At 38.8% G+C, this 25,027-nt stretch overlaps 1 protein-coding gene across 1 annotated transcript in view; it reads left to right on the top strand.

Annotated features, from left to right (window-relative positions):
* Positions 1 to 25,027, top strand: part of kcnq5a (potassium voltage-gated channel, KQT-like subfamily, member 5a) — a 119,370-nt gene that overhangs the window by 70,061 nt on the left and 24,282 nt on the right. Inside the window, exons 2-9 of the mRNA XM_032553600.1 lie at positions 6,922 to 7,012; positions 9,099 to 9,225; positions 9,608 to 9,783; positions 11,589 to 11,714; positions 16,145 to 16,255; positions 16,387 to 16,482; positions 22,887 to 22,981; positions 24,548 to 24,574. Of these exons, the coding sequence (XP_032409491.1) occupies positions 6,922 to 7,012; positions 9,099 to 9,225; positions 9,608 to 9,783; positions 11,589 to 11,714; positions 16,145 to 16,255; positions 16,387 to 16,482; positions 22,887 to 22,981; positions 24,548 to 24,574 (849 nt within the window). The remainder of the gene's footprint in view (positions 1 to 6,921; positions 7,013 to 9,098; positions 9,226 to 9,607; positions 9,784 to 11,588; positions 11,715 to 16,144; positions 16,256 to 16,386; positions 16,483 to 22,886; positions 22,982 to 24,547; positions 24,575 to 25,027) is intronic.

Below are 25,027 nucleotides of genomic sequence, written 5' to 3'. Positions count from 1 at the left end.
AAGCAGACAGATAATGGTAGAGACGGCATCATCTGGGAAGACTTTGTTTTCTTACATTATTTCCTTCAATTGCTTATTAAAAATTATACGTGTCAAAAATGTCCGCCGACTTATCTTGTCTGTGTGTATTACAGTGCCTTGCAAGCGTATTTTTACACCCTGGAAGTATTTGGTTTTAAGCTACATTACAACCACAAGTTTATATATTTTATTGATATTTTATGTGATAAGATATCACATAAAATGTGGTAAAATGTCAATGCTAGATATTTATACTTCCACCTACTAGAGCAAAATTGCAAGGTGAAAGAAAGTGATTTGCTGATAATGATCATTTTCAACTCACTTCACTTCCTTGAACACAATTTAGTGTAATTTAGCTTCAGTTTAATTGTTGCTGTTTCTTGAAGATATCATGAAGCATCGGAGGTAAAGTTATGGAGGTGTTTGATTTCGAAAACATCCTAAAATTTGTCAGCACAGCTAAATCCATCATTCTTGACCCTCCCATGGTCATAAGACATGAGGTCAACCCCAGGACTTTTTTACTGTGTGTGGGGTCTGGCGGTGTCGCCTGACACACATGCATTTTTTTTGTGTGTGTGTGTGTGTAGTTTCAGGAACTGACGGTCTGACGAGACTGGATCAGACTGAATCTCATCATTTAAGTCTTAATCTTAAATGATGAAAATTACACCTAAACTTTTTGTGATTCTTGTAGTTTGTTTTTTAAACTTTAGTCCTACTAAGGTGTGTAAAACCAAATAATATAACCAAGGTCGGTTACACTATTTTTGCCTTGCGCTCAATATTTGATCTATTGTGTCCATGTAGGTATTTCAGAAGTAAAATCCACCTCACATTGTTGAAGAAAGAAAAGAAATGCATCCACATCTACCTGAGTTGCAGATGGCATTTCTTGAGGGAGAAAAAAACTGAAAGGTGCGTCACGAGTCATAGATTTTGCCTGCTGAGAATAAAATTGAAGCAAGAAACTGATAAAATAAATAACATCTGCAATAAGGTTGAAAATGAATCACACGTGAAAACTATTCAACTAAACGGCCTCCAAAAGTCAAAGACTTTCTGTTTTTCTTTTTTTTTTTTTTACTTTTTTAAACAAAATCCATTAATTTCTCTTCTTTTGCCTCCTCTTTTAGGGTCTTACATTAATTTTAATAATCTATAACAATTACAAAGGCAATGGAAAATTGGACCCAGAGGATTAAGCTATACGTACAACAAAATTTTGGTTCATTGAGAAAGAAAATGTCCTGTCTCCTAAACAGTTCATTTCAATTATATTATATACAAATATATATTACATATACAGCAAATCCCACAATAAACACGTCTGCATCACCTCCATTGTTTGACACTTACAGTATATCAAAGCTAAGATTGAGCTAAAGTGCTCTTGCTCCTTGAGTCTGAAGCTTTTTTTTAAAATTATTTTTCTCTTAATGGAAACGCGCGTTTCACAGTGCAGGCCAGTTTCTGTCACATATTTTGTTTCCATTTTAAGATGCTTGTAATGATTCCTTGTAAAGCTCAGGCTCCGAGTCTCCAGGGAGCTGATTACTCACACACTTAAATCTCACTGCTCGTGCTTTTCAGACTCCTTTGTCAGCTTGTTGGAGGGAAGGCTGTGGGCTTTTTCGCTGTATATGGGTTTCTCTGCTGGACCCCATTCGTCAACATTATGGCTGCAGTAGTTGGGCCCTGAGGCCGCCTCTCCCTCCAACACCTGCAGCTTGTCAGCGTGCCCTGTTGAGCATCGGCTCAGCCACAAGCTGGTTTGACGGCACGCGTCCCGACGAAACGGTGATTAAACCGAGAGGCACGTCCAGAGCAAATGTTATGTGAACAGTTAATTTCCTGGACATCAGTAAACAGCTGTTAAACTTTCTTACCTTCTGCTTTGCGTCAGTGTCATCTCTTCGGGCTTCTGCGCTACATTTTGGATCCCAATACACTCCGTGGAAGAGTTGAGGTTGTCGAAGTGGGATTCTGTTAAAAAGCTGCAAGCAGCTGATGTTTTCCTCAAACTTTCCCTTTAAGGAGCTTGATTTATCCAGTTGTGCCACCACATCTCTGTATCACCTCTGAATGAGCTCAGTTTCATTGCCCTCACAAGCATTGATAACCACGCAAAGTGGCCATTTTATTAGTTATGCTTTGTACTTTAAGTATAACTGTATCAGTCAATTCCAAGCAGGTTTTACCTGCACCTCACATCGATCAGTTTCTCTAGTTTTTTTGTGATTTTTGCAGGAATTCACCAAAGCTCAGATTCTCGCACTTTTTGCCGCTCACTCATGATTGTGAGTTTATTGGGACGTTTTTGCAGAAGCGGTCCAAAGGATTGAATTTAAGTGACTGATTACTTCCAGCTGACGGTGACAGTATTTCTACCTTCTTCTCTGCTGCTGCCTCATCCTTGCTTGCTGTGAAGTTGTGGTCCATGACCGACGTGGCGCACGGACCACAAGTCACATTTATTGTCTTGCATAAGCGCAAGTATTACAAAGTAGCACCACAAAAATCACTGATTTTCATAGCAAAAAAGTCACACAAATTATAGAATGGATACACAGTTGTTTATTAATATTTCATCTGCTAAAATGCCAGAATGTATTGATGAAATCCATTGGCAAACTGGTAACATTTAGCAGTTTGTTAATGGATAGTTTAATCGATTCATTCTACCGGCCCTTTGAGAATATTCATAGTCCTGATATTGCACAAAATGAAAATAAGTTTGATACCCCTTCCCTAAACATAACATTTCCTGTCATCAATCTCAACAGCACAAAGTCGTCTGTGCACACAGTTGCAGGTGGTGGAAAACAGTCCTGAAATATCAGGATAAATATATTTTGTTCACTCGCTGAGCGCTTACCTTCGAATGTGATTAGCTTGTTTCTCACATTTTTCTTAAAAAAAAGTTTTTTTACATTTTTTTTCTCTTCATCCCGATATCAAAGTCCTCTGTCTTGGCTTCTGCCAACCCGTACAGTGTGCATACCGTAACGTTGCCAGGAAGTGTTTCACATATTTTTGAAGGAACAGCCTGATCCAGGATGTCTGGAATGGTGAAGATTAAACTATATTGAGATGGATGAGCAATATTTAAACTTCAGCCGACAGACGCTTTGTTGTGGCTTTGTATAAAACCTTCTTTTATCAGCTTGTTGTTCGGTAACTGACTTCAATGATCTACATTTCTCTTTTAAAATCTCTTACTTCCTTGTTGTCCCTTGATGAAAGGAACAATTGACTGTCAGGTAATAATAATAATGAGCACACTAAACGTATATCTGCCACCGCCCGATCGTTTTTCAGGACCAGAAGCCAATAATGTCTGAAAAAGCGGCTAAATCTCCTAAAGATAATCAATGTAATGACACTACTCACTATTTGTCACCTGCTCACGTCAATAGATTATTTTTCTTACTTCTGTTTGCCCTCACTGAACAATTCTCTCTGCAAAAACCTGAAAGATGGAAGTGGGCAAAACAGCATTTCCAAATCAGATAAAATGCTAAAGTAGAAACCGCGCTGAGGTTTGCAGATAAAAGTATTTCTCATCATTTAACAGCTCCGTGGTCCCAGATGTAACATTTTCCATCACCGTGTCCGAACATAACCATCCGATGACAAATATTACAGTTCCAGTCTCTGCTCTGCTAAAAGGTCATTCACTTATATGGCAGGTACATTTTTTTATTATTATTTCTATGTCTTTCACAAAGAGAGGGGGAAAAAATGTTTAGAGTATAAAAAGGAACGAATTCAGGATGTTTTGACACCATCATCAGCGATTATTCACAAAGCCTGAAAACGGCGATTGGAGAATCCATTCTCTTCCAGATGATGAAATGATTTTTACAAAAGGCCGCAACGAAGGCCTCTGACCCCAGAATGAGGCTCAATATTTTCATCAGACGTTTTAGTATTCATTTTTGTTTGTGTTCATTTGCTCATCTTTTTTTTTGTTTTCCAAACAAAGGGTGGCCCTGAAATCTATACAGGAGCAAACGAGCACAGAGGAATAATTGCAGCTGAAACCTTGATGAAATACGTTTTGAAGGGCGACATGTCCACCAACACTAACAGGATTATTCATCTGTGCACTTATCCACTGTGCTATTTGTTTTCAATAAGTCCTTAAAATGTGCGTCGCACTTTAAAAAGCGCCGGGCTGCTATTTCATGCACAGACACAGAAGTGCAATTTATTAAATTATCACTCAATTAACTATTTTTGCTTTAGTAATTAACCATCAGTGCAGGTCATGCTTTGTTTATAATGTACTAAAATACTTTTTTTTTGCACATCACTGGTACTCAGACTTACTTGTGTAGCTCACTAACTTGCCTTTAAATGCACCTTTAAACTTTAATTGTATTATCTTCTATATTTAAGACCGTTTAAAATTGTTGTTTTTGATTTTGGTGTTGAATCCATTAGAATTATGGTTCAGTTTTTGAAACTTGGTTCTGAATTTCTTCTATTGATGCCTCTAAGACAAAACATTCCTCAGCATCAACAAGCCGAGTTGAGGCGTACCTCAGAGAGGGCTTCTCTGCTCCATTCTTTTCACCACTGAAATCCTTTTTTTGTTCAATTTCAAAAAGAAAGGAGCCTTGCAAGGCCACGGTTTGTCTTTATGGTATTCAATCATGGGTGACGTAGAACCTTCTCAGTCAGTTTTCGTAAATCTGACTCCCGTCTTTCAGTCTTGTTGGTTTCTTCAAGATGACGTCTGACAAAATATTGTCATCTGACATTTACTGTTGTAGCACCAAATTTGCTACATCTCTTTTTTGCTGTAAGGGTAAAGACTTTCTCGTAGCAGTTCTTCAAAATGACTTGAAGAATTTAATCCACCACTGTAGATTATACAGTGGTGTTAGAAACACAGCAAAATCCAAATAAAATCTCTTTTTTTTTTTTTTTTTACTTGTCCTGTCCAGCAGTGTGGAAATCAGAATTTCATTGATTAGTGTCAAGGTGCTTGTTGCTCTATTTCCACAAGCAAAGATTATGCTCCACTTGATACATACAGTATATGTATATATAACACGTTAGGACAGGATCAACCTCCCCACCCTTTGTTTTTGAATTAAAAAACTCCAAATGATAAGCACAGCTTATTTTTTTTCAGTCTCACATAGGTGAAAGGTCAGGCTCGAGTCTTACCCGAGGAGTCGCGCAGGTCGACAAGGCTGCTGTTTGCAAATCAGCTTTCTCCGCCGTCTGTTTGGGTGACGGCTTTCAAGACAGGAATCAACAGCAGATTCAAATGTTGGGTTCGAGTTACGAATCATTCGTTCCCCACAGCCACAGGTACATGCTCTGCTGCGCGCGACTTTTCATATTTCTTCTGAAGCCCATGGAAAATGAATGGCCGCATCAATCGTGCAGCTGATCCAGGGGAGAGAAAAAATACAAAGTGATGGCTGGAAGCTTCACACAGACACAAATGTGACTTAAACAGAGGAAGGGAGATTGGTACCTGAGAGGGCAGAAAGAAAGGAAAGGAAGGAAGGAAGGAAGAAAAAGATAAGACGGAGAGGCTGTTCAAATGAGACAAGAGGGAGACCGAAGCAACATTTTGTATGAAAAACAAACACTTGAAATGAGACCATTAATATCAGAAAGACAGATGGCATTTAAAAAAAAAAAAAAACAGGAGCGAAGTACACAGGAAAAACACCCTACTGAGGCTGCTAGCCAGTGCATATGTTGTGTGAAAACTTCCTTATGAATTTTAATTTGTTTGCTAATTATCAACTTCCCAGATGACTGTTTTGCCTTCTGGGCAGCAGCCAGACAATGAGGAGGCCTCAGATTCAATCTGGTGAAGTGGAGACTGGAGCAGCCTGTGTTCAATTTGAAGCAATATTTGATGTTGGTGTATTTGACTTATGAGTATTTAACGCCTTTCGATCAACCAGTCAGAGTACATTTCAGAATCAAGGCATTTCAAAATGCGCAGACAAACAAGTCAAACGTCTCGTGGACAGGCGAGACAAAACTTCAGCTGGTTGGTGATGGTGACTAGAACAACGTTTAGATGAATCACTGGAGCTTTTAAAGCTAAGAACACAGTACCTGCCGTCCGTTATGTTGGCGGCGGCGGCGGCATCATGTTGTGGTACTGGTGCATTTCACAAAGTAAATATGAACAAGGAGAATGTCTAACTCCTTCAGCATCCCTCAATTGGATGAACCTTGGACACAGTTGATTCATGTGGATTAGACTTAATCCATGTTAAGGCACTGAAATCTTGCTCTTAGACCTGGATTGCTATGCACAGATTTAGTGTTTTCGCAGTATGGTGTGTTGTTATGACCACCATTGGACTCATATTTTCAAACTGCTAAGCCAACCAGGCAAGAGTCGGTGTGGATTTTAACAGAGTGTTTTACTCAAGGACGGGCCTGATGTGATTTTGCTGACTCCCCAACTCGATCGTCACAGTTTGTTTCACTCCGATTCTCCCTTTTGGGCGCGTAATTTGCCGTAACAAATACCGTTTCTCCAGGACGCGCCACAATTAGATCCTGCAGCTTTGAGTCAGCCGCTCATTCAGCTCATGTTGCTGTCAATAAGCTCCTTGTTTTGTTTTTTTTTAATACTGCGTTTGGGGCATTGTGTGAATAGGCACAATTGTTTCACCAACAGCAATAAAAGCAGGATTAGTGAAGCTGGAAGCTCTTAAGTTGGGCTTTGATTGACAATAACAACGCTCCGAACGGCCTCGGCTATTCTTCAGTGCAGCCTGCCGGAGCAGACATGCTCTATATTTATCCCCTTCAGATGGGTGCAATACCGTAACTAATGAGGCTAAACCTGTTATCCGGAGACTAAATGTTTATCCTTCATGTGTGATGCGTGCCTTGTCTCCACAGTTTCATCCTGGTGTTTGGCTGTCTGGTTCTCTCGGTGTTCTCCACCATCCCTGCTCACCAGGAATTCTCCTCGCACTGCCTGCTCATCCTGGTAGGACACGCAGACGGGCCGACACACACACTTCCAGACAGACTGGTTCATTAAACCAACAGCCAGAGGGCGCATGCCTACTTAATAATGTATAAAGGTATCATTAAAGGGAGATTATTAGTCATTAATATGTTTGCCTAACATAGAAGGTAAAAGATTGAACATTTCTGATGTCTAATGGGTTCTTATTTTCAGTGTAAGAGGACGTCCAGAATTAAACCTTGACGGTACGGATATTTCTGTAAAGTGAGGAAAATGTAGTCCTCGATTAGCTATATTGTGTTTGTTTTTTTTAGTTTAATGAGACAATTTCACAGTTCAGGCTGTAATTTGCCACATTTAGAGGTTTGTGTGAAGCATATACACTGGATATAAGAAATGTAGACTGTTGTTCTGGTCTTGTTTGACACTATAAGTCTCTTCACCTTTAATTGTACCTGGAACATGAACTCAATGGGCAAACAAACTTTTCAGAGGGGAAAACGAAACAAAAAAAAAATGTCTAGGCTGACTTGAATACGGCTTTTCACAGGATTTGCCCATGATCTCTGACAAATTAGGAGTATTTTTCTTTCTATAGAATAATGCCGAAGATGTCCAAGTCAAGACGAACCATGTCGATAGACCGCTACACAAAAACACAGACTGCTCTATTAAATCAAATGTCGATTCTACAAAGTAGTACTCAAGAATGTTATGCACCTGAATTATTCTCCATCAGAGGAAGATTTCACTTTGTTTTTCCACTTAGATTTGCCAGTTATCATCAGGGGCGTGTGTACGCAGATTATATCCACTGTGGCTGCAGGAAATCACATTTGGTGTGAGTGTGAATACTCGCTGAAACGGTGTTACGATTCTCTAAGTTTGTGTGTTTGTTAATGATGCTCACAGCAGCAATAGACTGCTGATTTTGCACACCCAGGCCTGTAATGAACGTTGATGAAGCTCCACTGCTAGGTAAAGTCAATATTACACTCACCCAAATTAGTTTAACTTGTGCTTATGTGTGCTTAAAGGAGTAATCCGTCTGCCAAACAAAAGCCATAAATCTGTAACAGAGTTTAATTGGATGCATAAACTAAATCATATCTCCTTCTGTCTATCAAATCTGAATTTAGCGATGACTCTGCAGTTTTCCTGGCTTCCACTTACATGCCTTTACCAGATTTTGTCATTTATGATAATGTAACTTAAACATTTCTCCTGTTACTTTCTTTCTGTTGCATTGTTTCAGTGGATCTGTGGGTATTTCATATGAATTCCGGTTATGTGTAGATTTAGTTTGGATCTAGTGCAGGCTGTAATATTGCAGTCTGTTCCTAATGAGTTTCTTCTCCCACTCCTGGTTTTGATTTGTAATTTCCACGTTTGTGTCCATTTAGTCAGTATGTGATGTCCTGGAGTTATTTTTTGCCAATAGCCAGATCTTTCTGGTTTTAACCACTGCTTGCACCAGTTGCAGGGTTTGTTGGTAGATTCATGTTTTTGAATTAAATAACCTTGAAAAAACGTCTTTCTTTTTGTTTTTTTTACCGTTTTTATTAGTTCATTTGGATTCCTGTTGATTGTGTTTTGACAAAAAGCTACTAAAGCTGCATCTTGTCGCATGACTGAACCTGTGTTTGATTGTTTTCTTTTTTTTCAGCATGCTAATGCTAACAGTTATCTCCTTTACATTGTAAGGATGTTTAAGTGCCATAGGCCATTCACCTTTTAAATGTTTAAAATAACCTTCTAGACAAAACCTGATCGAATTTATTCATTTCTGGGTCACAACTTTTCACAGTTTTCAACTTAAAAAAAGAAAGGACACAAATTAATCCAGAATTGATTTTTGAAACTTAAATAATCTTGGAACCATTTGAAAAATGCCACTGCTGTTCTTAGGTGAAGTCACTCAAGAAGAGGTTTTAAAGATTTAAATCACATTTAGAAAACTCATATTTATGATGTATATTTGTTTGCAATGAATCTTTTTTTCAGCTTTATTTCTTCTGGACTCCTTTTTTTCCTTTTCTGTGACTATTTAAAGTTGTTTGTGTGTGGGTGTGTGTGTGTGTGTGCGGGCGTGTGTGTCCTGAAGGAATTTGTGATGATTGTAGTATTTGGCCTGGAGTACATCATCAGGATATGGAGCGCTGGCTGCTGCTGTCGATACCGAGGCTGGCAGGGCCGCCTCCGCTTTGCCAGGAAACCCTTCTGTGTCATAGGTGGGTCTAATAGGATGATAAATACGAAAATACACCAAAGATGCAGCTTGAAAATATTTATGTTACGCTGTATTTATTCAGAATAGAGTTGAGATGCTCACAAATTTGCATGCAGGAAGATTGTTAGAGTGTAAAGTTCTGCTGACTTTATTTGCCACTTTATCTGTGCCGTATAAACCATTAATTAGAGTAGGTTTATGGTGTAAACACTGTAATAGAAATAAAAACAAACAAACAAAAAACAACTTGTCATGAATCAACAGCTGTTTTTAAAGGAGATAGATGACTGCCTGGTTGGATGTACAAACCAGGTGAGAAACCAGTTCCTGTTGCCTATATTGTGCTTCCCATGACCTTTAATTTTCACCGCTTTACTCCCCAGACATCATCGTACTTATCACCTCGGTTGCTGTGGTTTCAGCTGGTAGCCAGGGCAACGTCTTTGCCACCTCTGCACTGCGTAGCCTTCGCTTTCTTCAGATCCTGCGCATGGTGCGCATGGACCGCAGGGGAGGGACCTGGAAGCTGCTGGGATCTGTAGTTTATGCACATAGCAAGGTGGGATATCTACGTTGCCTTTTTTTTCTTTTCTCTCCATTTGGCGTTTCCATCCCGCTTTGGGATGTGATGACTTGTTGCACGTCGGTGTTGAAATGTTCTTGTTGTTTCACTTACAATAACCACCACTAAGGAGCGATTTATGCTGTTTTTCACTTATGCATGTTCTTGTACTCAGTCAGGGTTTGGCTTTTGAAACGTGTCTAGTACGTTTACATTGTGTTAAAGAGGAGTGAGAGCACACTGAAAGGTACAGCGCAGAGCATTTATTAATGCAACAATATATATAAAAATGAATTAAGTGTATAAATATTTAATGTATTGCTGGTGTAATGAAGTATCGCTACAGATGGAGGAAGTATTTACATTCCCCTGTTAAGTGCCAGCACTGTATGTCTGCAAGTATAATCGTTTTAAAAGTACATGATAGATCAATTTTATTAACGGGAGAAGACACGGAGCACAGAACATAAACAGCCTTACATCAAGCACGCAAGTAAAAGAGATTTAGAAAAAATCCCGTTGTGACTTACATCCTTACTACATTGTACAGTGACTTACAATGCATGCAGACTCTCTAGCTTTGTTGTTTCTTGTCAATACGGCCACCTTGATAGACTGAAATAGTTTTGCATAAAATGGAAGTCTAAAGAAAAAGATCCAATTTTTACAAGTAAAGGTTGTGTGCATGAATAGTCGGCTGCTCTTATTCTCATAACTCTAAATACAATGAAACTCAATCAGCTGACTTCAGAAGTTGCCTACTCAGTGAATAATCAGCCTGTGTGTAAAATTAAATTTGAGTTTAAATCCAGGTTTGTGAAGGTCTGAGAGGTACGATAGAAAAATTACTGACAGACAACCCCATCATAAAGACAAGAGTATGTATTATTTTCATCTGGTTCAGTAACTATTTTTATTTAGAAGGGATACAGGAAGATTATTTATCTTATGAATTATAGAATGAAAAAGGGGTATGATTATATAAGTCAGACTTCATCATACTCCTTTTCAGACTCAGTGAAACAACAAGTGTTGAATTTACATGTATTTGAGTTTGTATATTTGGTAAGAAGGTATTGTATTTACACTTAGAAATATGAAAGTCTTGCTTTATTACTATGTTTTGTTTGTGGACGAGTTTAAAGCAGAATTATTTGCTAAATTCATCAATAACGCGTTCGATCAATATGAAAAGTTTAATGCGTAGCGTTACATTGCGCAGGTTAATCACATTTGAATCACATATTTTGAAAAGCGCGTGATTAATCACCATATGTCAGCGCTAGAGTGAGACTAATCTATTATTTTTAATTGATTGTGAAAAGAAATGTATGTATGTGTGTGTGTGTGTGTGTGTGTGTGCGGGTGTGCGGGGGTGCACTTGCGGCGTGGGTGCGCGGGTGTGTGTGTGTGTGTGTATGTATGTATTTCCATACATAAAAGAAGAAGAAGCTATAGATAACAGTCACAGGATGTTTATCACCATAATTCCAATACTATCTGGCTTAAAAACTTAATCATTTTGTTTAGGTTGAAGACTTATTTGGTTTCATATTTTGCATACCTCATTACAGGATCACAGCCCATGATGTCCATTTGTTTTGTTTTTGCCAATTTATTTTCTAAAAATAAAAATAAAAATCTCAATTACTTTTTTTATCCATTTTCTAAACAAATAATAATCCTTCAGGGACTGTTTGCCACTTTCCTGTCAAAGCCCAAAATGGAAGGTCTTAGTAAACGCCAGAGTGCGAAAGGAAATTTTCCTCTTAACTCTCGATTGTTCCAATGTCTGCTTGCAGGAGCTGGTGACTGCTTGGTACATTGGGTTCCTGGTGCTGATCTTCTCCTCTTTCTTGGTCTATCTTGTGGAGAAAGAGTTCAACAAGGAGTTTGACACATACGCTGACGCCCTGTGGTGGGGCACGGTAAGGACACACATCAGACACACGCACCACTGATTGTCACACTGTCCCAGAGAGGCTGTTTTCAAACTCAGCAGGGGACTGAGGCTTACATTTCATAGGATTTTTACATCTGATATGACTGAGTTTGTCTCCTTTTAACTGATTAAGATACGCAGGAGCTGTTTTGTGGCGTCGTGCAGTCTGTCATACTTTTTGAGTGTAATATACGGGACGAAGGCCTTTTTCCTCACTTTTTGACATCAAATCCAACCAAACCTAATCTAGGTTTGGTTTAATTACCAAGACTATTTCTATTTGCCTAATGTCAGAAGACGGGGACAAACTTTTCAGATAAATGTTTATTGCTTTACTAAACTAGAAGTGTTAATAAACTGAGATTATAGTGTTTTTAAGTAATTTGTAACAGCTAAGATGAGGATTTTGTAGTTTCCAATAAGTTAAGTCACAGTATTTGAGGTAACTAGGTAATACATCTGTGAATGGTTTTTAAGGCAACACTTCAATATAAGGAGTCTTTGTGTGAAATCAAGGAAACATGTAAGAAGAATCTGGCCAGGTGTCAAAAACAGAATTGCAGAGAATCATAAGTTAATTTCTTAAAGGTTTTATTATTAGATAAGTATAAAAACCATGTGAATGTCTGGAAAGAAACCCCAGAATTTGATTTGAAGCAAAATATGCATCATTCAGATAATGCATAATGCACAAGTCCTGCAAGAACATGGGTGGAAAGGCCAGTCAGAAAGGAAGAATCCATTGCTCCAAAAGCAACATTAAAAGTCCGATTACAGTTTGGAAATGCACCATGGGATAAAAGCCTTGCATTTTGGGAAAATCACCTTATTTCTTGGGAATAAAACCCTTAATTTTTGGAGGCAGGTTTTGTGGTCACAAACTAAAATTGATGGAATGACATCATGAATAAAGAATATTATAAAGAAATGTTGAAGCAACATTTTGGGATATAAGGAAGTTGAACCGGGCTGCACAGTGGCGCAGTTGGTAGCACTGTTGCCTTGCAGCAAGAAGGTCCTGGGTTCGATTCCCTTTCTGCATGGAGTTTGCATGTTCTCCCTGTGGGTTCTCTCCGGGTTCTCCGGCTTCCTAATTGGTCTCTCTAAATTCTCCCTAGGTGTGAGTTGTTTGTCCTGTCTGTCTCTGTGTTGGCCTGCGACAGACTGGCTACCTATCCAGGGTGACCCCGCCTCTCGCCCAGAACGTAGCTGGAGATAGGCACCAGCAACCCTCCCGACCCCATTAGGGACAAAGGGTGAACAGAAAATGGATGGATGGATGGAGGAAGTTGAACCAAATGAGCGCTGACACTGAGAAAAGCACCAAATTTGGCTTGAGGACAACAAAGTGAAAGGGTTTCTTTTTGCCCATCACAAAGCCCTGATCACTGTTTCATAGAAAACTTACTGGCAGAGAGGAAAATAATTAAAGTAACTCAATCAGCTACATCAGGAGAAATGAGCCAAGAATTCCTGTGAATTATTTAATTTCCCTTTGGGATCAATAAAGTATGTTTGAATTTGAATTTAAACAATTACTGTAAACTATTACTGTCACTAGAAACGTTAGCCAAAATATAATATAGTCATGAAGGTCAAGAGAAACTTTTTAATTCCCAACACCAAAGCTATGTATGTACATTTCTACATTTGAAGAAAGTGAGAAGAAATCTCAAAAAAAATAAGATTTTCTGGTTATTCTGGTATTGATCAAATATGATTTATTTTTGTTATTACTAACTGACTTGAAGGAGGAAAATCTGAGTTATATTTATTGTATATTGTAAGAGAGAGAAAAAAGATTAATTTTAACAGTATTATGTAAACGTTCAGTTTCAAATATGAGAGTTAAAATTGAAATCTAAAATCCTCATATATTATTTTTTTAATACTTAACTTTGGCCCCTTCAACTGCACAGAAAATGAGGCACTTTAAAAAAAAAAAAATCCTGTAATGCTGGGCTGCAGTTTTGACAACAGTGCTACATTTCCATTTTCACTTCCCACTGTGACCCTTATAACACCAGAAATCCAGGAACCACCACAAAGGTGTTTTTCTTTCTTTCTTTCTTTTTCTTTTTTTCTATTTCTGTAGTCACGCTCGGCTGGCCGCACTGTTTCCTCCTATATCCTCCTCTGAAAACGTGGAAGCAGACAAGACACAAACAAGAAATGGACCGATCAATAAATTCAATCTTGTCCTGCTGCCAGGTGAAGTAGGCCTGAGAGGCTTCTGGCATCGACACTGAAGTTTGGCCACATAAAGCCTCAGAGATGTACGAGTCTGCACAAAAACTGTCAGAAGAGAAAACTGAGCCGTCGCTGCTGGGGACGCGGGTTCAGGAATTGCTTTTGATCGTTAATGTCTGAGAGGATGCTTGTCCTTCACGTTGATGGAGCTTCGTTCGAAATATGAATCTTAAGGGCGTAGAAACATGTTTTCAAAGACGTCTACATCCTCTATTCAATCTCTAATGGATCAAGGTTCTGAAATGCTTCTGAGCGATGGGTTAGAAAATGTAATAAATCTTGAAACCATTTTGAAAGAGTTCTCATATAGGTTATTCTGTGCAATCCGACAGCTGAAGGGAAGTAATTTCACAGAAAACAGTTCAAGGAAATTCTACCGTAAAATATAAAGTAAATATATATTTACTTTATATTTTCTGACAGCAGCGATTCATCCTTTTATATCTTTTTTTGTTCTTCCAAAACTCAGTGAGCCTTTGCATGTAGAGAATTGAGTTGTGGTAGGAGAACTTGCTTTTTACAATTTGGTGAATTTAAAACTTTTGTCTTCTTCTCTTTTTATTTTTTGCTCATATTTTCTATCAAGCAGTTTAAAAGACATGAGCCTAGAAGTATATATATATATATATATATGTCCCAACTGTGACATAATTTTTATAAATAATATTTTTATAATTTTTTTTAAACTGTCACTATGTCATAACAGTGTAACATGAGACAGAAAATCTGTGTAAAAAAATTAGCTCCTCTGCCTTCTCCTTGTGATCCTACAGCCATCTGCAGAAATGCAACTGCTATCGGTCAGAAACAACCAATCAGAGCCAGGAGGAGGGTCTTAACGCTGTCAATCAATCTTATGTATGTGCTGCTAAATGTGCTAGTGATGGAGAAATAGCTTACCATTACAGGAAAACTGTTTCTCCACTGTCACTGTGGGTGGTCAACTGTGGAAAACAATAATAAGAAATAAAATAAAGGGCAATAAAGTGTGATTCAAAGTTTTCCAAGCATAATAAACAATTCAGGTAATTGTAATATTATATTTCAGCATTTTTTGACTATGTTTCTCCGTAATTAATGAAAGAATCTAACTAAAATGAAAACCAAACTAATGTGATATAGTTTAAATATAGTAAGATGGGTTTTTTTATGGGTTAGAGGTGAAATGACCATGCATGGCTTTGAAATGGAGTTGTAAGTTGGTGAAGGAATGAACTGACCCAGAGTCCATCCAGAACAGTCTGTGTTTATCCAGGCGCAGCAGCAGGCAGAGTGGGTGACATGACACAGACGGGCCCGGGCAGCGCCTCCGTCTTCCCAACTGGAAACATCTTTAGTAGAGGACGAACAAGGCCGAGACTCTAAGCAAACCTAAAATTAGATCAGCAAAACCACAAATGTGCATCTATGATGATGTTTAGATAGCTGGGCACCCAAAAAAGGCTCTGATGGTTAAAAATTGTCACATATTATTCAAATAATGTGCTGGAGAAAAAGTTTTGTCAGGGACTCCTGGTGTGTGTTGTTTGAAAAAACTGTGATCAGTACCCTGAGGTAACGCTTGAGATCAGATACGGACATCTTCATAATGTTACCCTATTAAAAGTTGTGCCTGGAGAATATGGCAGGATTTATTTTTTTGCATATTCACTGCCAGTGCGAGAGTAAACTGACAGATTGTGTGATTAAAATGAATGTCATGTTTTGCATGTGTTCCTTGTCCATATTTTTGCCTTTATCTGATGTTTTTTTGCCATATTAAAACTCTTTGTTTTTGCACAATGCTGTAACTAAATAAATGGCAGAATCGTAGTGAAGTGAAAATGAACCTTTTTTCCATCTCAAGTAGGACCGATTCAACTCTTTATTTAGAGATTAAAAACTAAGTTGGAAGTTTTGTATGTCTTCTGAAATTTCAATAAGTATTTTTTTTTCAGCTGTCACTATTACAAAACTGACTTGGGTTTCCTTCGCCTATCTTTTTTAATATAATGTTTCCTAGCAACTCTAACTGCTGAGGTCCCGACCTGATAAAACTGTGACAGAGATAAACCCTAGAAATGTCGGGAAAGCCGTTCCCCTACATTTTTGGTCACGTTTCTCAAATTTGAAATCTGAACGTGTTTCACAGCATACACACCTGACTATGTAACTTTGACCTTTCAGATCACGTTAACAACAATTGGCTATGGCGACAAGACGCCGCAAACCTGGACTGGGCGGTTACTGTCAGCCGGTTTTGCTCTCCTTGGGATCTCGTTTTTTGCTCTGCCAGCTGTGAGTAAACAAACTTCAGAAGTTTATGCATTGTCATTTTCATATCTTCAATTTGTTTTTTGTTTTTTGTTTTTGTTTGTTGTTTTTTTTCTACATTTCCTGTTGTTGCGGTGTGGATATTTGCCTGGCAGGGCATCCTGGGGTCAGGTTTTGCCCTGAAGGTGCAGGAGCAGCATCGCCAGAAGCACTTTGAAAAAAGAAGGAATCCGGCTGCCAGCCTCATCCAGGTATGAACTCACACAGTAACCAAAAGACGTTTCTTATCCACTGGATTCTTCACTTCCCAGCAGCTCTTTTAGCGTTGGAGGTCCGGCCTAAACACAGACGTCTCTCTTTCGCTTCATCCGGAAAACTCCGCTTGTCTGTTTCGACCGCCTCAGGTTTCTCTGTCTTTGTTTTGTGTTTTCTCGTCGGGACGGCTGCGTCCACTGCAGGGAAATGCAGCGGCGTCTAATTAAGCGCTTGCTCTCTGTGAGCCTGTCCGTGTCTTCTGGCCTTCTTTGGGACGTCAGCGTATCCAGCTGAAGGGCGTCGTATGGAGCGTGAGGCTGAGGCACGGTGTCTAATCTCGGGGCAACAATGCAAGGATTTGTGAGCCGTTTCCATGGCGATCATTCCCCCAGGCAGACGCTCTCCTAGATTGTCACTCATTGTTATAGACAAGAGCATCGCTTTCCGATGGGGGGAAAAAAATAAACATCTGCTGTGGGGTGTCAGCAGAAAGCAGCAGACTTTCTCTGTTTCAGTGTTTGTTTGTTTTCCTACATGTGAACTTGTTTTAGTGTGTCTGACGTTATCTGTATGTTATGAGGGGCCGTTTAGGACAAAATTTACGTTTTGTCTCTCACACACTACCAAAAAGTCTCGCATACTCCAAAAAAGTAGCCACGCACACTCCAAAAAATTACGTTTTGTCTCTCACACACTACCAAAAAGTCTCGCATACTCCAAAAAAGTAGCCACGCACACTCCAAAAAATTACGTTTTGTCTCTCACACACTACCAAAAACTCTCGCATACTCCAAAAAAATAGCCTCGCATACTCAAAAAAATTACGTTTTGTCTCTCACACACTACCAAAAACTCTCGCATACTCCAAAAAATTACATTTTGTCTCTCACACACTACCAAAAACTCACGCATACTCAAAAAAATAGCCACGCACACTCAAAAATTACTCACGCACATTCAAAAAATACTCAAATTGCGTATACACACACTACTAAAATGTCACACACACACACACAAACGTTAACTTTCTCGCTCACATACACTGTACTAACAGCTCGCACATTCACAAACGTTAACTTTCTCGCTCACATACACTACTATCAGCTCGCTCACATACACTACTACCAGCTCGCGCACATACACACCTACCAGCTCGCGCACATACACACAAACGTTAACTTTCTCGCTCACATACACTGCTAACAGCTCGCACACACACAGACGTTTATCTCTCACATACACAAGACTAAAGTTGAACACACACACAGTACTAAGACTCGTTTTATGTATGTGTGAGAGCGAGACTTTTTATGAATGTGTGAGAGCGAGACTCTTTTTGAATGTGTGAGAGCGACACTCTTTTTGAATGTGTGAGAGCGAGACTCTTTTTGAATGTGTGAGAGTTGTCACGGAAGAGGCGGGGCATAATTTTTGGATCAAACTGCGCATGCGTAGATCCTAAACTATAAGTTTCGATTGTTGACTCACTGTATGTTCTATTACTTAGTATATTTGTGCTTTTAAATATATATAGAACGTTTAACTTTCTTGTAGATTAAATGTGCTATAGAAATAAATGAATCTGATTGATTGATTAAAAATAGCAAAATTGCTGTAGTACAATCTGTCCACTGTGCCAGTATTACAGGAATTATTAACCGGCGCCAACTAGTGCCGAAGAAGAAAGAGTTTGCTATACCGAACATGGCTAACTCTAATTCGAAACGAGAGAGAATTGGTCAGGCAGCTGCCATTTTAAACACCATTCTATCTTCTCCGGAGGCAACCAGCACTTTGACAGGCGCATTAAACGATTCAACGACTGCCCGCAGTGCTACAATCTGGCACCCAGTGGACAGATTGTACTACAGCAATTTTGCTATTTTTAATCAATCAATCAGATTCATTTATTTCTATAGCACATTTAATCTACAAGAAAGTTAAACGTTCTATATATATTTAAAAGCACAAATATACTAAGTAATAGAACATACAGTGAGTCAACAATCGAAACTTATAGTTTAGGATCTACGCATGCGCAGTTTGATCCAAAAATTATGCCCCGCCTCTTCCGTGACAACTCTCACACATTCAAAAAGAGTCTCGCTCTCACACATTCAAAAAGAGTCTGGCTCTCACACATTCATAAAGAGTGTCGCTCTCACACATTCATAAAAAGTCTCGCTCTCACACATACATAAAACGAGTCTTAGTACTGTGTGTGTGTTCAACTTTAGTCTTGTGTATGTGAGAGATAAACGTCTGTGTGTGTGCGAGCTGTTAGCAGTGTATGTGAGCGAGAAAGTTAACGTTTGTGTGTATGTGCGCGAGCTGGTAGTAGTGTATGTGAGCGAGCTGGTAGTAGTGTATGTGAGCGAGCTGATAGTAGTGTATGTGAGCGAGAAAGTTAACGTTTGTGAATGTGCGAGCTGTTAGTACAGTGTATGTGAGCGAGAAAGTTAACGTTTGTGTGTGTGTGTGTGACATTTTAGTAGTGTGTGTATACGCAATTTGAGTATTTTTTGAATGTGCGTGAGTAATTTTTGAGTGTGCGTGGCTATTTTTTTGAGTATGCGTGAGTTTTTGGTAGTGTGTGAGAGACAAAATGTAATTTTTTGGAGTATGCGAGAGTTTTTGGTAGTGTGTGAGAGACAAAACGTAATTTTTTGGAGTGTGCGTGGCTACTTTTTTGGAGTATGCGAGACTTTTTGGTAGTGTGTGAGAGACAAAACGTAAATTTTGTCCTAAACGGCCCCTCATAGTATGTCCTGTCATACCTTCCTTCTTTTGTAGAACACGTTTGCCTCACTTTTGAAGTGATCTGTCTGGTAAAGTTACTGAAAATCTGAACGGCTAAGCTGTTTCTTTACTTTTTCAGTGCAGTAGTTCATGATGCTCAGCACTGTCAAAAGATAACAACATGCATCCAACACCAAGAATACGTGTTTCCAAATCTGGTTTAAAAAAAAGAAATGTCTTAAAAGCCTTAAAAAACAACAACAATATTTTATTACACTTGTGTAATCTCAGCCTGAAAATAAAAAAACAATTATTGTTTAATCTGAGTAAATTTATTCAGTGGGAAAAAAACATGACTCATCTAATGAGAACATAACTTACTGTAGTTTCCTCGTATGAGAAAGGGAGGAGCATACTCAGAGAGGTCACTCATTTTTGCAAAATATCCACATCATCAAGAATATCTTCTTGTTCACTCGCAGACTTCCAGATTCAGGTCATCAAACTGAGATGAACCACTTCTGTGTTTATTTAGCCCTGTGGTTTAGATCACTATCCTACTGAAAGAGCCAGTAAAGCAGAGGTGGAGCTAGAGTGGCGGCCATGGTGCCTCCCAAAGTTTGACAAGAAAGAAACAACCAAGTATTTATCAGCATGGGACTTTTCCCCACTGAATAAATGTACTTAATGTAATTAAATCGTGCTACGGCAATGAAAGATGTAGTTTTGTTCAGGTTTTTTACACGTCTTTACCAAAACAGCCCACAAGAATAACTGATTAATTTCCATCCAAACTGGACAGCTGTTTGTCTTACTAGCTCTGTCCGGCTGCCTGACGTTTTGCTAAGCGCTTGATATTTTCTTCAACAGGTACCCTTCAGAAGGAAACGTGGAAGCTGTTAAAATATGCGGATGATGTTGTCACTGTGTCTGTGCACGCCACCATTTCACACATCTCTCCCACCTTTAAATAACCGTCGGTTCTGTGTTGTTGTTGTAGTCCTCTGCATGCAGGGCAGGAAATTACCACTGGTTTCAGGTCACAGCAGTCGATCCATTTTTTTAAAAAAAAAGAACTGCTGCTGCACCACCTCTGCTTTCTTTAAAACGGAGTTTCAGAGCAAAATCTCAGAGCAAAGTCATTTCAAATTGGCTCCGTCTTTCGTAGGACTCCAGTGTTAATTTCAAACACGTCTGTCAAAAATGTTTTGACACCAATCTTGTAACCTTACTTGGCACCAATAAGGAGGTTAACTTATCTTTAAGTAAAATGTTAAATCTCAATTTAATTAAAAAATTAATAATAATAAACTTGTGAAGGATTTTGTTCATTTCTATAAAACCGGCTAGTGTTACAGCAGAAGTTTTATTCAAATTTATGCCCGTTGAGTCAAAACTTTTCTCCAAGGAGCGGATTCTTTGACAAATTGTAGCCTTTGATTATTTTTGTTTTTGGTGGAAATGCTTTTCTCTTTAGCCAATTTTCTTTATGAGAACTATGAGTACATGTACAGCAAGAAATTACATAATTCTTTAGCTGGAAACTCAAAAATCCCATCCTTTTTCAATCAGTGAATACACCATGCCTCAGAAGCAACAGATTGCGCTAAAAATAACACTCTTTGGTGTGGAAGTTGTTCCTGAGGGAAGTAAACCCAAAGCTTATTATTCTCAATATCAGCGAGGTGTTTGGAAATGAAAAGCCAGTATTTTCCGCTGAGGTCAGAGGTTACATTTAGGCTAATACAAGAGTCAGCTAGACTTCCCCAAGTGCTGCTCATTGATTTCCTTTTTACCCTTTATACAGTTTAGGTTATTTTGGACCCATCTGCATAGGCTGTCAATACCTTGGAGATATTTTGTTGAATTCACAGACAATCAAATTGACTCTAAGCAGACTTCAGTAGACGCCAAGGATGCTGTGTTTAGTGCAGCAAAGTGGCTCTGTTTTAATCGTTAGAGCTTTTAACCGTTGCATATTGTGGAGAACATTTGGGTTTGGAAATGTTGGCAGCATTTTGAAGATCTTACAGTAAGGTGCCTTCTCGAGAGAGTAAATAGATCAGCTGTCTACACCTGCTGACTTTAATTGTGCTGATCCTGATTTTAAACAGGATGCCAGACTGTTTAAAACGTGAACTCCAGAATCGCTTTGTCTTTGTTTAACATTAGTAAAGACATATTTTTCATTGAGTAAAATTCATAATGGGAACTGTAGAACAACATGAGAGTTTTCTTGTTGCCGTTTCAAAAACAGTGAGCTTTTCTGTTTGATTCAGTGCCAATTACTGTTAGCAAAACCAGCCGATAGCACATTTCCCCAAATTTTAGACATTCAAGTGCAGAAAGAACATGTTTGAAAGTACATATTTTTCTAACATTAAAACTTAAAGCCTAATTTGTGCAAACATAAGTGCAGGGTTGCATAAAAGAAACGTTCCAGCAGGCTGATAGTTGTTGTAGTTTTGTATCCAACAGAAATTTATGATGCTTCTGTAAATCTTACAGAGGCATCAAAGACGTTCATTCAACTGCTATTAAATTTAAAACAAAATCTTCAGAGAGCATCCTGCTTTATCTGCAATTATAGGACAAAAGTAAGTGGGATTTTTCAAAACTGACTCATGTAATGAAAAATGGAAAAGAAATGTAGGTTTTCCAGTTACTGAAAAATTGATTCATTTCAATCACTGGCTAATTGACTGGTAAATCATCAGTTTATGGTAACTCTGATGTCTATGGTTATTGTTTTTCAGTGTGACAAAAATAAATTGGATTTGCTAACATTTTATTATTATTTTTTTAAGTGTTAAACAAACAGATGGTTTACAGGATGAACAAAATAAAACAAGTATGCCCTGTGTCAGACTCAAACTTAGCATCACTAGACTTTTTTTTTTTTTAAACATTTCTTGCATCCGTAATGCAAACTGTACGCACGAAAGTATTTTCTCTCGCCGCTGTTGTAACATCTGGTTTGTGCTTGATCATGTTTTTTGATCAAGTGCACTGATTGGCTTCAAATTTGTCCGAACGTAAACTCTGCGCGTTTGAAATGCTGACAACGCAGAAGGAGCAACGTCAAATCAGCGAAGCTCCTTGTTTTGAAAACTACTTAAATATTTCGGACCTCCTGTTTGCTTCCAGCAGGTTACATTCCTCTATGTCAAATGTTCACATTAATTTCCGTTCCTTCCCCTCACTGTGTTTGTTGGGTTTTTTTTGCCCTAATGTGTGGTGTTTTTCTGTGTGTTCCACATGAATGTGTGTGTCCTGTCCATCTCTGACCCCTCCCTCGGCTCCCACTCAGGCAGCTTGGCGTCTGTACTCCACCGACGGGGCTCGTCCCTACCTCAGAGCCACTTGGCATCACTACCAAAGCGCGCTCCCCCCCCTCAGGCATGTATCCCCTTCACCAGCACCACCATCACCACCCCACCCGCCCTCCAGCACCCTACAACACTCCAACAGCACTACCAAAAAAAAAAAAAAACTAACAGATTTTCTTTTTTTTTTCTTCCTTGTTTTGTTTCCCCCCTCCCTCACCATTATTCTCTCATGTCATTTCCAACTTATGCAATCCCACCCGCTTTTATTTTCCTCCCCACATTTCATTGATCGTTTCTTTTACGATTATTTATCCTGTCAACTTTGCACGTAGTGTGTCTGGCGTAGTTATGCTGCTGATGAGAACTCGGTTTCTATTGCTACCTGGACGCCTCATTTGAAGGCGTTGCATACCTGCAGCCCCGCCAAGTAGGTAACAACTTACAAACTTACAAACATGGCCGCTGCTGTTTAGCGCCCTTTCCATTGTTTCCTGCTCCTCAGCTGATGTCTGATGTCTGCTGATGTTGTTTCTGCTTTCAGTTGACTGCTTGTTTATAAAAAGTTCTAACCATTTCTGTATCTTTTAACATTTTCCTCCTAAATCAGGCTTGTTTTGCTTGGCATGTACAACTTGCAACATTCCTTTAACTTGGAAGCTAATCAGTGACCCGCTGGGGCATCAGGTTTTCTGTTGATACTTTTAATTTCAACGCTGAACACCTATTTTAAAAGCCTTTTTAAATAAAATGGCCACAAATTTAGGTAATCTAGGATTTCCCAAAATATATTTATTTAGACCAAGACAAACTAGTGCATGGTACAAACGTAGTCGGACTTAGGTGCGCTGCTTTTATTTTGTTTTAAAACCTTAAGTCTGAAATGTGTTTCTCTTAAGTTACTTTAAATTTGACTCCTCTGTTGGACCTCAAAATTTTGGTAGAGAACCAAAAGAAAGTTAGGGTGTAAAACAATATTCCAAACATTTGAGGACCTCAGAGTCCTGTTGAAACCATCATCTGAAAATGGACAAAGGATGACAACACTGAAAGTCTTCAACAAACTAGAAGGAGATAATATATCAGAGAAGCAGTCAAGAGGTTCTTCCAGAATGAACCACGGCATTAAAATATGTCAGAATCCAAATTTAACTCTAAACTATAGTACAAAATGCAGCACAAAGTGTCTCTGCAAAGTGTTTGAGATGAACACATGCCACACTTTTTGTATTTTATCCATTCATGCAAATTTCTGTGAACAATCAAGTCTTTGAATTTGGTGCATCATTTAAGATCCCAATGAAAACTTAGAATTTAGTTGTAACAAAACAAAATGTGCAAAAATTCCTTATGCGTGAATACATTTGCAAAGTAGCAACACACTGATATTCAGAGTTTAATCCAACTTAAACTCAGTCAATGATTGTCTCAATGCTTCACAAACACACAGATTACACACAGCAAGGAAAAACTTCTATAATGAATCATTTCAAAGGTTTGTGCAGTGGCACCCCTCAGGGATGGGATCAGGGGGGCCATGGCCCCCTCCTGAAAAATGTTGGCCTCCCGCTGGCTCCCCAAGAGAATCATGTTCGGGTCATTGAAAGGCACACAGACTCATCTTCAATCAAGAGATAAATGTAAAACCCTCCAAAAAATTTCTAAAATTAAAAATAAAATAGAAAGGTGCCAAAATAAATAAATATACAGATTTTTTTTGTGTGCCTCCCTTAAATTCTTAATGGCCTGCTCTGGCAACCCCTATGGCAATATTGCGGGGCCGTCACTGGGTCCGTGGTTTTTCTCTGAGCTTGATGCTGAGCTTTGCTGTGCATGGCGACAGCTTGCATGTGCTTTGATGAAAGCTGGTTGTGAAGTTTGTTTTGGCTGGACGCCTTCCCTAACCATTGATGGAAATATCCGTACGATTTTATTCTGCTTGAAAACTGATTTCTCTCCCTTTGTCTCCTCCTCTGTGTCCCACTAACCACTGAAGGAAAGAGCAGGGCGAGACTGCCTACAGGTTTGTATGACTCTCAGTTCGTGCGCATAAAACCACACAGACGCTGAACATGCAGTAAAACTCAAATTAGTGCTGATGCTATGTCGTAATTTTTTATGTACTTTCATCTGGTTTTCTGGGCTCTTTGCATATTTGTTGACGTATTCATCTCTCATTTTGAAGTGTGTGCTATGACTCAAATTTATTTATTAGCCTGTTGACATTTACTGTTGTGTCGTGTTTACCTCTGCTAATTTTGAAAGTTTGCAAAGTGTTATAATAGACATGTTCGTGCTACATAGAATATCAACCGAAAATAATAAACAAAAAATATATAAATAGAGATTTACTAGTCAACATCAACCTGTTGGTTCTGATGTTGGCTTATTCTAATTTCACTACAAGAACTGTGACACAAAGTCTAAAAACAGATGTTAAAATATTTTATTTGCTTCCTATTGTGAGCAACCAGTA

This window comes from Xiphophorus hellerii, chromosome 22 (assembly GCF_003331165.1).
Source record: "Xiphophorus hellerii strain 12219 chromosome 22, Xiphophorus_hellerii-4.1, whole genome shotgun sequence".
Lineage (NCBI taxonomy): Eukaryota > Metazoa > Chordata > Actinopteri > Cyprinodontiformes > Poeciliidae > Xiphophorus > Xiphophorus hellerii.
The sequence above is the reverse complement of the archived record's forward strand: the minus strand, read 5'-3'. Positions and strand labels throughout refer to the sequence as shown.